Raw genomic sequence first — 16,115 nt, forward strand, 5'->3', positions numbered from 1 at the left:
AGATAACTCACTGAAGGACATTTTAGACTAGCATCTGCGGGGCTCTTGACATATGAGTGGGTGGCAATTACATTACAGGGTTACCTTGGCAACTGGAGGTTAAAATGTCCATTAGCAACTAGGGCTGGGCTATATCATACCATTCACGGTAATACCGGCATAATGTTAGGCAACGACAAGAAAATGAAATATGGCGATAGAATATGGGTAAAACACGCATGCGCAGTGCCTTTGTTTTCATACACGCATGGCGGAAAAAGCATGGCGGCGACGGAGAATAAGAAGGATGAAAGCGGATCGTTGAATGAAACGGATGAACCAGAATTGGTTTGTAAAAATGCTGCAACTTCAGTGGTGTGGAACTGGTTTAGCTTTCGTCCGTCAGATACACAACAAAGCACTATTTTTGGTAGAGCATGCTAGCATTATTACCGTGTTTTTTGTAAAATACGGCGCACTTAAAATCAATCCTTTGAATTTTCTGAAAATCGACAGTGCCCCTTATTATACCGTGTGCCTTCTGTATGAATTCTGGTTGTGTTTACTGACCTCGAAACGATTTTATGTACATGGCGCTTGAAAATCTGTCAAATGTTTTAGTGCGACTTTGCTAAGCTACGAAGCCGCACCGCTTGATGGATTGTCGGAGCGTTACGGCTATCGTAGGCAGGAGCCTCGCGGAGTAATACGTACTGTGCTTCAACATAATATTACCGTATTGTGTGTGTGTGTGTGTGTATAACCTCTTTTTAAGTTTTGTGGATATTATACATGGTTATGCTGAGGATATGTCGGCCAGTTTCCACTGGAAATGCCTTTTGGTTAAACTGTCAGCAAGGAATTTGCATTTGCACTGTTAAATTGTTATATAACTAATGCATATAAAAAAAAAACAGCTGCTTGTTTAAGTAAAAATACATTGATGGGTTTTTTTGCACTAATAAAGTTGCGGAGTTGCAAAGTATTTTGTCTAGTGTCAATTATATCGTCAGTTATATCGTTATCGCAAATTTTCAAATGTATATCGTGATAAATATTTTTGGTCATATCGCCCTGCTCTACTAGCAACCAATTTTCAACTGACCTTTTTTGGAAAAGCATGATATCTGGGAGTTTTCAATCCGTATTTAAAACCCTTCCTAGTACAGATTCTGGTGACTATGTAATTCTTCTTCTGCTTGATCTAACCGCTGCTTTTGATAGAGTCGACTATGATATCCTAATAAGTTGTTTACAGCATCTTGTGGCACTTCTTTAGGTCTATTTTCTGTCTCACTGATTCTGATCCCTGCAATGCAATGCTTCCCAGTGGAAGCCCTTAAATTGAGCCCTGCAACAGGGCTCAATTTAAGGGCTTCCACTGGGATCCATTCAAAAAAAAAAAATTGGAGCCTCCTTTCACTGGTATGCTGATGATAGTCAACTCTATCTCCTGTTTTTGTAAGTATTTGGTGACATCATCGCTTAGATGGCCAGTTAAATTGGTGCACCAGTGAAATCTAGCTTCTTTCATTTAAGGTAATTGGCAATGGTGAAACCTTTCCTCCATAGGCAGAATTTAGACCGTAATAAATGCATTTATTATAGTCTTGGCTCGATTATTGTTACACTAGCTCACCAGTCATCTGACTAGCAATGCCAATTCATACAGAAACCTAAGTGGAAGCTCAAAGAGAACAGAGCATTTTCTATTGCTGCCGTTTGCACGTGAGATAGGCCCCTATGTTGTCCATTTTTAAAACTTATTTTTAATTACATTTATACACTCTGGCTTTTGACCCAACATAAGACAGTGATCTTATTTGTTTTTATTGTATTATAGTTGTTCTTACTTTTGTTGTTTTTGGACTTTTGTCATTTTCAATGTAATTACTCACTTTTTCAACAGCACGTTCTATCTGCTGTGGCTGTTTTCAAAGTGCTTCATAGTATGGCAATAAAATGTAATAACCAAGCAGCATGCAATGAACTGGCCTACTCCTTAGAATCACTTAACAAAAATCATGCATGAATAGCTTAAACTGTAAAATGACCAATAAGCTCACAGCAAGGGATGTACTGACCAAAATTCACAAGAATCTCTATTCTTCCTAAAATATTACTGATCAACTAATGGGTGTTCACCCAAACTGTGCTTAAGGTCAAGGTCAAGTTCAGTGTTTACATATTCGCCAACTGATCGTGTCCCGAGTGGATCCCGGAGGAGACAAGTCCTTAATGGGTTGCATCAGGAAGGACATCCAGTGTAAAAACTCTGCCAAATCCAACATGCCGAGCTACCCACTGTGAAGAGCTACCCATTGTGAATAACAGAGCAGCTGAAGATAGCCTCTTCTTTGTCATTAAGGTCACATTTTTTATTCTCACCTAAAACAACTTGTAATTCCAGCAGATATTTCAGAAGCGTTCCTGCAGCAGTTCTCCACTCTGTGCTGCTTTTAACCGAAGCAGTCAAGTTGCACAGAACACTTGAGGAGGGCAGGAAATCAAGCCACAGGAATGGCAAAAAGAATCTAATCAGTTTTCAAATTAAAAGACCTTATACAGACTGAACACTGCTTCTGAAATGCTCCCAGTCTGATCTAAAGCCATGCCAAGTATGGAACAAAACTGCTTCCAAGACCCAGCTGCCCGTTGTATTCCCAGCGTCAGACAATATGATAGCGTTTGCTTCAGTGTATATGAAACCTATAATTTTTTTTCTGAATCAGTATATTTAAATATGTAGCCTCAACAAAGGTAGAGTGGACTGAAAATACAATGAAGCAAATAAATTGCACTTAAATGTTTGCTAAAATTGACTGAATTATTGACTTAGCTGATATGGTCCATGGGTTCAGATATCTGTGGAAAGAAGCAACTATCCAAAAAGCAAAAAGTACGGAGACGGGAAAATCTGTCACTTGTGTACAATTATGAAACAGCTAAAAGCCTACCGGCCTCTGCAAATATGCCTTTTAGATGCACTTTGCATTGAGGAAATGTGCCTCAAGTGTCTCAGTAAAGTCAACAGCTTTAAAAATACCTAAATATTTTAATAACCATCCCAACCAATAAAAGCTTCCCCTGAAAATCTGACATGAGAGGATTGTTGAATGTGTACGTAACTAAATTTGTTTGCGAGACCCATCAGTGACACTCATATCTATATGGGTGTCACATATACTTCCCATCCCTGAACCTTTATGACAACAGCAGCGACTGAAGAGAGGATCTGAACAGGGAATGTGTGTGTTTGTACAGTTTATTTATGTGAAAATTCACAGTGGAGGGCGGTGTGTATGTGAAAGGTTAGGCGTGACTGACTGTAGTCGGTTAAGACTGAACCAGCTGCAGCTCCGGTGAAAAGACGTTAAATTCCCAAACCCCACTTCTAATCCTGTGAGTTTGGTCTTAATACTCCAATAAAGCGTAAGAGCACTCAATTGGATTAGAAAAATAACCTCCTAGATAAGTAGACAGGCAGGAGTGGAGTGGCCCAGCTGCTCTCACCTTGGAAAAGGTGACTGAGGACTCACTCCATCAGGAGGTGACTGGTTTATAACTTCAACCAGAGACGAGAGAAGACCAAAGATGGCATCTCGTCCCAGTAATTACCCAATGTGGAGTGCAGGTTTTAATATTAATAATACAATAAAAACAAATGTCTGACATAAGTACCTTTACTGTACTCTCTGATAAAAGGTTTTCTTTAGGATCCACAGAGATCCACTGGAAGCAAACAAAATGCAGAGGTTGTTATTCACTCAAATGTTAGGAGTATCTGGAAGGATATACACAGTGTTGTGGTAACCAGCATTCTGGCAAAGACAAAGACAAAAGCTACAATAATAACTTTCTCTTCCAGAGATAGTCATGCACAACTGTAATTAGGAGTGGGCGATATAGCCTCAAAATGACATCACAATTTTTCAAGAAAATTTGCGTAAATGACAATACTAAAAAAAAAAAATACTGAACAATGTTTTATTGATGCTTGCAGTAAGTGCAAGTAAACAACTAAGTAAACAAGGTGCTGGCAGCTGCGTTATTGTAGTAGCTCCACACACCTTACACAAAAATGTACACCAGTGTTTATATGAATAACTATAATGACTAAATGTTCTTTTCTATCAGGACACTCAAGTTGCAACACTGCTGGGACTATGCACAGGTGGTACTTGTTTTCTTTTAGACAGCCACTACAAAAATTAGGTAACCTAACAGACTCAATTGGCTGTTACACAGAACAAACACTTTTAACATCAACTTTCAGTATTTTTTTTTAAATGCTACTAAATGTTATGACTTTACAGTTTTTTCTGTACCTGATATTTATCCACTTCTGGATCCACACTTTTAAACTTAAATTTCAAAACTTACATTTTAACTACTGATTTTATCTACTGTTCTGATTTTATCTGTTTTGATTTTATATACTGTTTGTTTGTTTGTTTGTTTGTTAATTAGTTAGTTTGCTTGTTTTAATCAATTTTAAATCATGCTTTTTATTTGTTTTTGTTTCTAATGTCTCTGTAAAGCACTTTGAATCACCTTGCTGTTGAATTGTGCTATACAAATAAACTTGCCTTGCCTTCTGTCCTCTAATCAAGGTAGACTCAAGTATTCATCTCTATCTGTAAACAAGTTCAACTTGTTACTGTGTCTTCATGGTGAAAGTGACAAATAAAAACTCCCCAGTGTCTCTCACATACACACTTGCAATTTTTCACAGTAAGGAAATAACTAAATTGTAACCAGACGGCACAAAAGTACTTGTACGCAAACGTTGTCAAATTCTAAGCCCATTTGTTCTAAGGAAATTTTCAGAAGTATGAAAGCTACACAACCTAAAAGAGTTGGTTTTCTGAAGCTTGAAAACATGCAAAACTAGAGGACTGCCAGTAGCTTTTGGACTTAGCGTTCCTGACATATCTGACCGACCTGCTCGATGAATTTAATTTAAAACTGCGGGGTGAGGATAAAGATGAAATCACCATGATCAGTTCAGTGAACACATTTAAAGCAAGCAGTCAAGTACGCTGCCACCCTGTGACCTGAGGAAATCCTCATATGCAGGCAGAACTTTAATGTCAACCCATTCTTGCCGCTTGACAGTGCACGTTATGAAGAGGAAGTTCAAAACATCTTGTCAGAACAGGAGTAGCGCTACACTGCATTTGACTCCATCGAGCCTCTTGGCAGCTATCGGTTTTCTGTTTGATGCAAGTATTGATGTAGATTACACTGGCTCTAAAGTTGCGTAACTGTTTAAACTGGATTGCTCTGCTACTAAGAACAAGGTGTTTTCTATACATTAGGGTTCAATTTAGTACATCTGCAAGAAATGCAGGGTTTGGGAATGGATTACGAGGGAAAGGGGGAGTGGTCTCCCAGGCTCATGAGAGCCACCTTGAACTGCAGTTTGTTAGTGAAGCAATAATTCAAATCTGCTTTCTCTCACATGAAATTCAGCAGTTTTAAATACACATAAAGAATAACGGATTTGTGTCCTGTCTAATGTTTGATTTGTAGTACTGTGTTTAATCTATAGACCTCAGAGAGCTCCATACGCCATGCTGGACCTGCACTTTCCAAAATATGTAACTACACGTTGTAGCTACACAAACCTCAACAACTGTGAAAAGTCTGTTTGTAACTGAAGCATATTAATTAGCACAAAGACAAACAAAATGTAAGAGGCTGTAATTGTATGTGATTTGGTTATTATGCTAATAAAATGGTTGTAAACAAATACATTTTTTTCCTCTTGCTTTCATACCTCTGATAAACTCCCTGCTTTAGGAGACATTCATAAGGATAAACAGAGACTTACGTATTCTCGGATTTGCAGATGGCATTGAAAATAACATAATTTAGCTGAGGTGTCTGGGGACTCTGTGCTTATGAAGGGTTTCACCGATCTGACAAGCCAGACTGCAACCAGAGGTTCCCAAATCCTTCCATCCTACTTCTGAAGACTCACATCAGTGGCAGCAGCAGCACAGTGCAGCATAATCAGGCTGCCACACAGACTGCCAAAGGGCAAAGCATTCGTGTCAGAAGACATTCTGGTTTCGGCTTCAGCAAACAACCCTTACCCTTTCAACAGTAAGAGAACTAGCGGTGGCAACAAAATGCTGCCAGAGAAAAACAGAGGGCATGATTCATAACAGCAAAGCAAAAGTCTTTTTGCCGTTTGTTGTGTTTACCTGGATCTATCACTCTGTTGCTTTCACCTTTGCAGGGGGCAAAAACTGGAGGCCATCAAAAGGTTTCTCATAACACAATGGAGAAGGTTTCCAATGTAATTTTAAGCCCAGAAAGATTGAAAAAACATAATTATTTAATTTAATTTTCTAGCTAATAGAATCAGGGCTCTAAAGCCATACTGACACAACTGCAGTGGCAGGTGACACAGTTCTGCCAGTCACTAAACATAAATGTTTGACCAAAGGGCTGAGAGTCTTCCTCACTGATGAATGCATGCCCTGGACGAGTATCTGTTACCATGGAAACTTGGAATTTAGGAGAACAGAGATGTGCATTTTCCACTCATAAAAATATATAAATAAATAAAATAGAAAAAAAAAAATCACCCACCTGCATGTAACAGTGCACAGCTCAATTTGCCTAAATGCCTGCTTTTTGGCATTTTGGAGAATGAAACTAAATGGCACAAGGGAGTGAAAGCAGCGTGTGGTTATGAAACGTGACAGCATTCAACTGAGGTGTTTGATTTGGATGATTTTCAGTGCAATCATCTGGGAGGGAAAAAAAAGTTTAACAGCTTTTCAATGCAAATATTACAAATACTGCCATGTCGAGTCCACACGTCCTCTACAGAACTAAACGGTGGCAGTTAGAAACCAACACTGTGCTACTGCCCCACAAACGCTGCTTCTTTTTACTATAAAAAACGCAACTCTGTTTAATTGCAGCCAAGAAACAAGTCACATGCGTAATCTCCTCTCTCCCCGACTCAACCTGCATGCGTAAACACGTAGCAGACAACAGTGCTGAAATGAAAAGCCACTTACTGAGTGCCTTGATTGTGGAAACATCATGTCAGTTCCTTGTTTGTTGCTCTCCTTCCCAAACACGATGTTTATATTTCCCCTTGCGTTGCTCTTTCTTTTGTCCAAAGCTAGCCCAGCCGTACACAGGAGCTGTCCAGCGTTAGCAGGATGACTAGCTAACAGTAGCTAGGGGACTCCCCCACCCCACCACCTCTTTTAAACAAAATAAATAAATATAAAATTAAGCCGATTATAAGTGATGCACTTTGCGGCCGTTAGAGAGGCAAAATAGTCGGTGTCCTGTCTGGGTTGTCCCGACCCCGTATTTACTGCTTTAGCGTGAGCAGGAAAGCACCATCAGTGCTGGCTAAAGCTAGCTAATTCTTCAAAAGCTGTCAGTCAAAATGATTCATCGCCGTTGTAAGCTTTCCGCTTTAACGCACGAGCGGCAGCGTCGCGAGCTCAGCGCAGGTAAATTAATAACGCCGTGCGCGCAGTAAATGTTTGGATGCAGCCCGCGAGTGGAGCGGAAGGTGAACGCCGACCGTGTTTCGCCTCGTGCCGTTGGCCCCCTCACAGCTCGCGGCTCGCTCCCCGCAGCCAACTGCCGCCACAGGAATGAAAAAAGTGAAGAAGAAATCTCAGAAATAACAAAATGTCTGCGGGTTCGTTTCAAGTTCAATCCCGTTTGGTCCAACGGCAACAATTGAGTCGCGTGAGTGGAGGGAGCGAGAGAGAGAGGGAGGGGGGATAAAAATAAATTAAAATCGCCGCTAACGCTGAAACTGCAACGCTGAAACCCGGCTTGGACTTTAACTCTCAGTGTTTATCCCCTCTTGAACGGAGGGAGTGCGAGAGGATCGGCAGCGGAGCCAGAAAGTCAGCCCCTTCCCGAAGCTGGTGGGTAGGCAAAGGCGACGCTGCTGGGCTGAACGCCCCACACAGAAACACCACGGATAGATGCGCGGAGAGCCGCTCTACACCCCGCAGATCTACAGCAGCAGGCCCAAGTCTGAGCAAGCAGCGCCTCATGCGGACAGGTCAGCACACACAGGCTCGCCCCACTCACCACTGGAGGTTTGTGTGCCAGAGTTTATCGCCAAGAATAACGAGCAATTATTACATTAAAAAAGTAACATTTAAAAAAATAGGTTTTAGTTGTTAGACTTACATTTTACAGCTTCCTACTGATACAGAAGTATGATACTGATAGTATGTCCACTCACACTACACCAAAAGTACACAGACAATAATGTAACTGAAAAGTTATTACTTTTAAAACTACTACGGAAACTTTTTTTTAAAAGTAGGTCCACACTTACAATTCATACATCATACATCATACTTGACAGAGTTAGAAAAGCTGAGAATTTTAAGTGGTTAAATTGCACTTCTTTTTCTTAAATTAAGATATCTCAGGGATTAAATGTGTAATTAAACTACTTTGCACTGACAGAAACAGAAGTTTCACTGGTTCGGCCCACGTAATATCAAAGTAAACGATGTAAAATGACTCGCTTCTGTCAGTCTGCCCCAGGGCAGCTGTGGCTACAACCGTAGCTTGCCTCCACCAGTGTTTGAATGCGAGAGTGAATGAGTAGTGGCATTGTAAAGCGCTTTGGGTGCCTTGAAAAGCGCTATATAAATCCAATCCATTATTATTATTATTATCCCTGTTGTAGAGAGCTGAACTGAAGAAATCTATTATGCGAACTCTCTACTCTACTGGGAGCAAATGACTGTTATTTACCTTTAAATTCACAGTTATGGGCATAGAACGTAATAGAACCACAGTGAGTGCGTTTTATATTTTTAAGAGTGAAGTTATGAAAATTCCTTAACTCTACGGTGAGATGCAAAAGTTCTGAATCAGCCCTCGTTGCTTTGTTTTGTTAGGAAAAATGGGACAATTCAATAAATGACTGCACCGAAGTGGAAACATGCATGGAAATAGCGTAAAAACAGTCTGGAAGCTTGAAATTCAGTCTATAGTTTGACCACCTTTGTTCTTCAACAGTGTGAAGCCTCTTTGGCTTTCTTTGAATCACCTTTTAGGGCAAAACACTTATAGCTGTCAAACTGTCATCTTAAAATTCAAACAGTTTATTTGTTTTTGCGTCAGACTGGTGGCAACAAAGTGCTCAAATATACTTTAAAACTGATTATTTGCCAAGTTGTCTGTTATGTGTAGACAACTGTGTATCATCCCTTCAGTTAGAGGCCTTTTGTATGCTTGAATGATTCATAGGTCAGTGTTAAGTGGCATAACAAAACAAAAAGTAATATTCCTCTGAAAATGGTCAGGGACAAGGACAAGACTGAAAAAGCATCAGCTGTAGAAACTGTTCAAGACCACTTTAAAAATTACAATAAAGTCTGGCTCCTTAGAAACAAAATAAGCATCAAGCACCTCATTCATGTGCTTTCCTAATATCAAACCACGCCTGAGCCAGTGACAGCGTCTACACAGCATCTCACCTGGGCTAAAGACAAGAACTGTTCAGTTTGCACATTTTCTCTTGGAAAATAAAGGCGAGGCTCAGAATACAGGCGTCTGAAGTCCAGTGAACGTTTCCCAGTCAACACAGCTTATGACAATATTTTAGAGCACTTTACGATGATGCTAAATTCCCTTTTCAGCAGGACACAGCACCTGCCCGCAGTGCTAAAACCACCACCAAATGGTTTGCTGACCATCTTATTACTGTACTTGATTGACCAGCTCACACACCTGCCTCAAACCCCACAGAGAGGAGGATAAGAAAAATCTAACTTTGGTTCAGTAACACCTCTGCAGCGGCACAAGCTGATCGTATCCACTGCATCAATTTGGGGTAACTCATGGTAAATGAGGCTGAACCAAATACTGAATGTATATATTTATATGCATTTCACAAGTTGGGATTTCCATACTTCAAAACCCATTTTAGGACATCTTAATCTCAGATTTAAAAGGCGCTAAAAGTAAAAAATAAATATGTGCGCTGCGTTATCAAAATAGTTTTGTGAAAAGTAGTGTGCGATTACCTTCAAGAGTCAAAATGATTTGTTACCCAGTCACTTGAGCACTTGTTTGTTAATATCCATTTTCACTAAACAGTATCCTACCTTAAGACTGCAGAGAGAGGTCGCTGCTTTCCAAAGGGCAGCAGTATTTATGCAACAAATTATTTTCCAATCCATGTGGATAAAATGCATTCAGAAATTACACAAGACCTTAAACGGTGGAATATTCAAGTCACTATTTAAAAAAAAAAAAATACTTGAGAATAAAAGTACAGGGATGCAAGAAGAGAGTATAGGAACATATTTTATTCCAATTTAAAACATTTAAAGGAGAAGGCTATGTAAAAATCATCATGTATGAATGAGGTTCAGGCAACAGTGGTTGAAATGAAACATACAAATAGAGAAATATGGCTAAAATACTGTAAATCAATAACCATTAGGACCCTTTTCTCGAGGGCGTTGCATGAATAGAGTATCTCACCCCCCACTCCCTCCCCCAACCTGACAAAAACGCATGCAGTTAAAATGACACTTATTTTTTTTTAAAAACAGCAGTTCATCATTAATCTTAAATATAGAATAAAACTGTCCTTTTTGCTAATTAATCACACACTTAGTGTTTGCTTTAAAAACTGGACCACGAAATCCACAGGTCCTCTGAATTTTTTCCACAACATTGGCACTTGTTAAGAGTCTGGCTTTACAAAGAAAAGGGGATTGGCACACTCATTGTACAGAATTTACATTTGGTATACTTTAAAACAAAACGAACAAAAAAAATACATTACTTTCAATTTGTACACCACTACACAAAATTTGAATTGTCTGAAAAGAAAAAAAATCATGTCAAGTGGTCCTAAATACGGTGTGTCAACCTTACAAAAGGGGAGAAAAAAAAAGATGCAGAGAGCTTTTTAATATCACTATATCCATCCCTGAAACCAGAATGGACCTCAAGCATAAGCAACACCCATCAAAGTGTTCTCTCACACACACACACACACACACCCCTCAGAGTACCAACGAGCGTGCTTGAATGGACAAGTTGCATGAACGCAGGCCCATTGCAGCGGTGTATTTTCAGTGCCTTTGACCCAGGGAAACAATAGACAGTCCAATCAAATAAAGGAGATAAGAGAGAGCGCAGAATGGCAGATGTAAACACGCAGCATATTCAACCACCAAAAACACAATGGCCATTTCAGTACCTTCATTTGGCAAGTTTTTCAATAAATACAATTTAAAAAGGAAAAAAAGAAGAAAGAAATGAGGCCCATCATGCAAGCTTCATTTGCAAACTAAAACCACAAGTAAGACTCAATTAAATGCTGCAATAACTTTCACTGCACAGGCCTGGGTCAAGTTATAAACAGGTTTTTGAAGCCGTTGCTTGGCACACCATTTTGTACTGGATTGTCATGTGAGTCTTTGTTAAAATGCATTGTGTGTAGAATAAAGCAAAGTAGATATAAAAGAAAAGGATTTTTAAAAATAACCGAACCGGCTTTTCTGACGGCTCTGGTCATTGGTAGTGTAACCATGGGACTCTGTGTTAGCGTAAAAATCCACGTCGTCAGCGAGCGGAAACCGACGCCACCGCGCTGACACCAGAGGCTAAACGCGACCTTTGTTTTGTGTTTTTACCGTCTGCAGGACAGTATTTTCTCAAAGTTGCAAGCCACGGCTCAAGGGAACAGCGTTTCCTGAACGTGCCTTTGTGTGGCATCCAAAAGGCCAGCTTCAGTCAGTCAGTCAGCATCACATGGGCAAGTGGGTCAAAAAATAAAGGCTTTGAAATGTTTCTTGAAGCACCAAAGATTAACCATTTACCATCTAAACTAAAGTAAAGATTACAGTCCAGCAGGGTAAGTTTAATCTGACCCTGCCGCCTCTTTCAATGTGCACTTAAGGTCAAAACATCCCAGCATTCTCTCTCCCCTTCCCGGCCCCATGCAGCCAGTGTCAAAGTCAAGCATGAAAACACTACCAATGAAGAGGCAAATATGTAAAAAGCACAGAGGAAAACTTTGCATCGCTGATTTCAGCACATAATTCATAATGGGATCACCTGGGTGATACGGTCGAATAAAAAAGACACTAAAAACATCCTATTGCAACTTAAGAAACCCAACTTCCTTTAGTTATTCTCTAGAAGGTAAAAAAACAAAACAAAATTGGGGGAGGGGAGGGGGGGGGGGGTGTAACCTAAACGGCCACCAGCCGTCTATCAGGCTTCTGTGGACTGCTGCTCTCAAAAGGATGTCAACACGCTCCTGATTCGGGCACCCTCCCGAGGCTAATTAATTGCGCCTTTTGCTCTACACCATTCAGATTCCTTTCATTTCTACCAAAGCTGCTAAGAGTAGCCCTTGTGATGAGAAAGTCATGAAAAATTACCTGAATTACATAGTGAAGACAAAAACAAAAAAAGCCACATGTCAACTCTTGGCTTAATGGAATATTTAAACTACTATCGGGCAAGACGCACAATATGGGATCGGTACCAAGAGCAAACGCATATCCTTAAAGATTACAAAAAGTACAAGCATCTCTGAACAGTAAATATTTAACCACCAAGTAATTTTTTGTCTGTTTTTCATTTTCCTATTTGCATAAAGCACAAACCTGACACAGAAACCTTTTTTTTTTTTCCTTTTTCCTATGTCAAGCACTTCAAAAACAGAACTGCAACAACTAAATATATGAAGTATCATTAGAAACAGAACACTTGTCCATAAAATAGTTTGATATTTTACAGCAGTATAAAATCTACTCCCAACTTTGATGTTGAAAAAACAAAAACAAAAGAGCTGAAACTAGGGACAACGTCTCATTTACTATATCAATAACAAATAAATCCAATTGATAAATTAGACATACAAAAAGAAATTTATGATTGTGACAGTTTTATCAAATGTTGGCTGATTAATATGGCAAAAATGAAGGCGATTACAGGAGAGGAAAAAGCCATTTGCATGATCATAACCAAAGTTGTGACTGAAGCAAACTGGCAGCGCAAAAGCTTTATTTCATCCGAAACACGACTGCTGCACCAGTTTATCCTGATGCCATCATTCACACATTGTGCACAAGAACGTTATCCTCACACAAATAAAAATCACAGTACTGTTACACGTGTGATTGAGACAACATAAAGAAATGCCACACAAAGTGAGGTGTTACGCTGTTAAACATCTGGAACGATCCGACTCGGGAGAAAACCTTCACTTAGTTTTTGGCAAAAACCAGCTCCCAAATATGTTTCTTAGTATCTGAACTAGTTAAAGGATTAAAACGATACTGGCAATGTTACTGTATTTACAGAAAAACGTAGGTGGTTTTAATTTGGCAAAGTGATAGAATTACAGGGGAGCTGGTGTACAGTACGGAAAATACTGGTAGTGTTGTCTCAGTATAAAATCAGGGGCACTGAATAATAAACAGAACCTGACCACTCCTGAAAGGGTTCCTTTGAGTAGTCGTCGATCGACTCCTCCTAATTAGCGAACAACAGAAGAATTAATGACGTTAATATAGATGAAAATATCGAAAGTCAAAAGAGAACATGTAGTCATCTGTGTAGCCCTCACTCTGTGTGAGCAGCATGAAAACTTTATTTACATTCAACAGAGCTTCTATGCTCTCATTTAGGGCACGTAACCCCCCAGAAAGAGTTAAAAGAACACATAATGGACAATTCAAGACCCAGGAGAACCAAGTACCTCTCTGCACCCCAGCACTGTCTGATTAATTCGTTACCCTCTGCAGATGAGCAGAGTCCAGTGTGTGCCACCTGGCCTCAAGCCCTCAGGCTGTAGTGTATAGCATGCATGGGTTAAATAACTATGGGAGAGAGCCCTTTGTCCGTAAAAGCTTAGTCTACCGGGAGATGGTCCTCTACCCACCTCTGACACACGAGCGCAAGTGAAACTGTAGTGTGGAGAAAGAAAAACGTGGGCCACGGCAAGGGCCGAACGAGGAGCGCCGGAGTAGAGAACGACCTCCCAAGAGGTGACAAATGGAGGGAGTGTTATATCTGAATGTGTTTCATGTGTGATTGTGCAAGACAAGCAGTTAATAAAACCAAAAAAAAACAAAAAACAGAGTCCTTAAAACTGGGCAAAACAGCAACCAAGTGTGAAGAGAGAGGGCAGAATATGGATAGTGTTGGTCTGGTAAAAGCACAAAGCAATGCTCATCTCTTTACGAGTACATTTCATGCAGATGTGGACACTGCATTGAGTGTGGGGGCTGTGGGTGTCTTGCTTGCACTCTAACCATCTGTCTTTCCAATTTTCCTTCACACCAGGTTGTATTCTTTGAGGTTGAGCTGCAGGATGGTGTCTTTGACGGCCGCAAAGACGAAACGGATGTTCTCCGTGTCGGTGGCGCACGTGAAATGGGAGTAGATTATCTTGTCACTATCTGGGTTCAAGTCCACAAACATCTTCAAGATGAACTCCCGACCTGCCTGCGCGTCCCGCTGAGGACCTGGGAGGAGGACAGAGTGGTGTAGTTAAATGTATGAGCGAGGAGGAAAGGATTCGCTAAAACAAAAATAAAAGACACTTGGGTGACAGGTTGCTCAATAAGAGAGCGATGTGACTTTTTACAGGAATATATTAGTTTGTATTGTAGTACAGCATCATGGCCATAAGGTGGCAGTCTACAATAAAAAAAATAAACTGCAAAAGCAAGGTTCCTATATAAAGTAAAAACCTCAAGCGTGCACATCACATCCTTCACTCTTTGAAACACTCTTGTTTACAAGTCAACTCCTTACCATCAAACTCTGGGAAGTAATCAACCAGGTGAGAATACATGATCTTCTCTTCCAGCAGGTCCTTCTTGTTAAGGAACAGGATCACAGAGGAGTTCTGGAACCAGGGATATGTGATGATGGTCCTGAACAGAGCTTTACTCTCCTCCATGCGGTTCTAACAACGAAACGAGGACGTTAAAGAGAGCGATGTGTTCAGAACGCTTCACTTTCAGATTCACTCGACACTGAAAGCAACCAAATTGTAAAGCATTTATCCAAAACCTGCAATTATATGGCATTTCTGTTTCTTTCTAATAAAGTCAGTAACGATGACAGTGTAACTTGCAAGTGCTTTTGGCAACAGTGGCTTTGTAATCGGAGATTTTTAGTAGATACACTCATGGTTTCAATTGAAAAACAGGTCTCATCTTTAGAGTTTCAGAATAGTTACGGTGACCTCTGACCTTCACCAATATTTTAGCTTGTTTTGAGTTTAGCAGATGTACTCATGGTATCAACTTGAAAATCCTACATCAATTTGGTTGAGTTCTTGTGCTCAAAATTCAGCGTCCATGCTGTCCAGCCAACCAGGTGACAACAATACCCTACATCAGTCTTTCATGCCTAATGCCAGGCTCACACTGTGCAATTTTTTCAGTCGCGCGATTCAGCTCCTGCTCAAACTGTACGATTGACTCGCAGAGGTTAGAAGTTCGTAGGTCACGATGCAGGTCTCACACTATACGACCCGATGCTCTGATGCGACCCGAGTGCTCACACTGTGCGTCCATAAAATGAAGCTTATAACAGAAATTCTGTCGCTCGCTCTCTCCCTCTGTCTTTCACTCACACCAACACACACCACCTTCCCTTCATTGGCTTCCTGTTAAATCCAGAATTGAATTCAAAATCCTGCTCCTCACATACAAGGTCTTAAATAATCAGGCCCCATCTTATCTTAATGACCTTGTAGTACCATATCACCCTATTAGAGCACTTCGCTCCCACTCTGCAGGCCTACTTGTTGTTCCTAGAGTATTTAAAAGTAGAATGGGAGGGAGAGCCTTCAGTTTTCAGGCCCCTCTTCTGTGGAACCAGCTTCCAGTTTGGATTCGGGAGACAGACACCATCTCTACTTTTAAGATTAGGCTTAAAACTTTCCTTTTTGCTAAAGCATATAGTTAGGGCTGGACCAGGTGACCCTGAATCCTCCCTTAGTTATGCTGCAATAGATGTAGGCTGCCGGGGGATTCCCATGATGCATTGAGTTTTTCCTTTCCAGTCACCTTTCTCACTCACTATGTATTAACAGACCTCTCTGTATTGAATCATATCTGTTATTAATC

The 16,115-nt window shown here is 40.4% G+C and overlaps 2 protein-coding genes and 1 long non-coding RNA gene across 7 annotated transcripts in view; 1 reads left to right on the plus strand and 2 right to left on the minus strand.

Moving 5' to 3' along the window:
* tle5 (TLE family member 5, transcriptional modulator) overlaps positions 1-7,151 on the minus strand; it is a 52,943-nt gene extending 45,792 nt beyond the window's left edge. For both annotated transcript variants that reach the window (XM_085152411.1, XM_085152410.1), the window contains exon 1: positions 7,020-7,151. In XM_085152411.1, coding sequence (XP_085008537.1) covers positions 7,020-7,046 — 27 coding nt within the window. In that variant the 5' untranslated portion in view covers positions 7,047-7,151. The remainder of the gene's footprint in view (positions 1-7,019) is intronic.
* Positions 7,152-7,923: 772 nt separating this feature from the next.
* LOC146490749 (uncharacterized) lies at positions 7,924-15,102 on the plus strand. The gene is made up of 2 exons (XR_014872520.1): positions 7,924-8,038; positions 14,317-15,102. It is a non-coding gene; the product is annotated as an uncharacterized LOC146490749 (long non-coding RNA).
* Positions 10,291-16,115, minus strand: part of LOC146490750 (guanine nucleotide-binding protein G(q) subunit alpha) — a 41,169-nt gene continuing 35,344 nt past the window's right edge. For all 4 annotated transcript variants that reach the window (XM_085152408.1, XM_085152406.1, XM_085152407.1 and 1 more), the window contains 2 exons: positions 14,791-14,944; positions 10,291-14,498 (listed from right to left, as the gene is read on the minus strand). In XM_085152408.1, the coding sequence (XP_085008534.1) occupies positions 14,308-14,498; positions 14,791-14,944 (345 nt within the window). In that variant the 3' untranslated portion in view covers positions 10,291-14,307. The remainder of the gene's footprint in view (positions 14,499-14,790; positions 14,945-16,115) is intronic.

This window comes from Neolamprologus multifasciatus, chromosome 23 (genome assembly GCF_963576455.1).
Source record: "Neolamprologus multifasciatus chromosome 23, fNeoMul1.2, whole genome shotgun sequence".
NCBI classification, from domain to species: Eukaryota; Metazoa; Chordata; class Actinopteri; order Cichliformes; family Cichlidae; genus Neolamprologus; species Neolamprologus multifasciatus.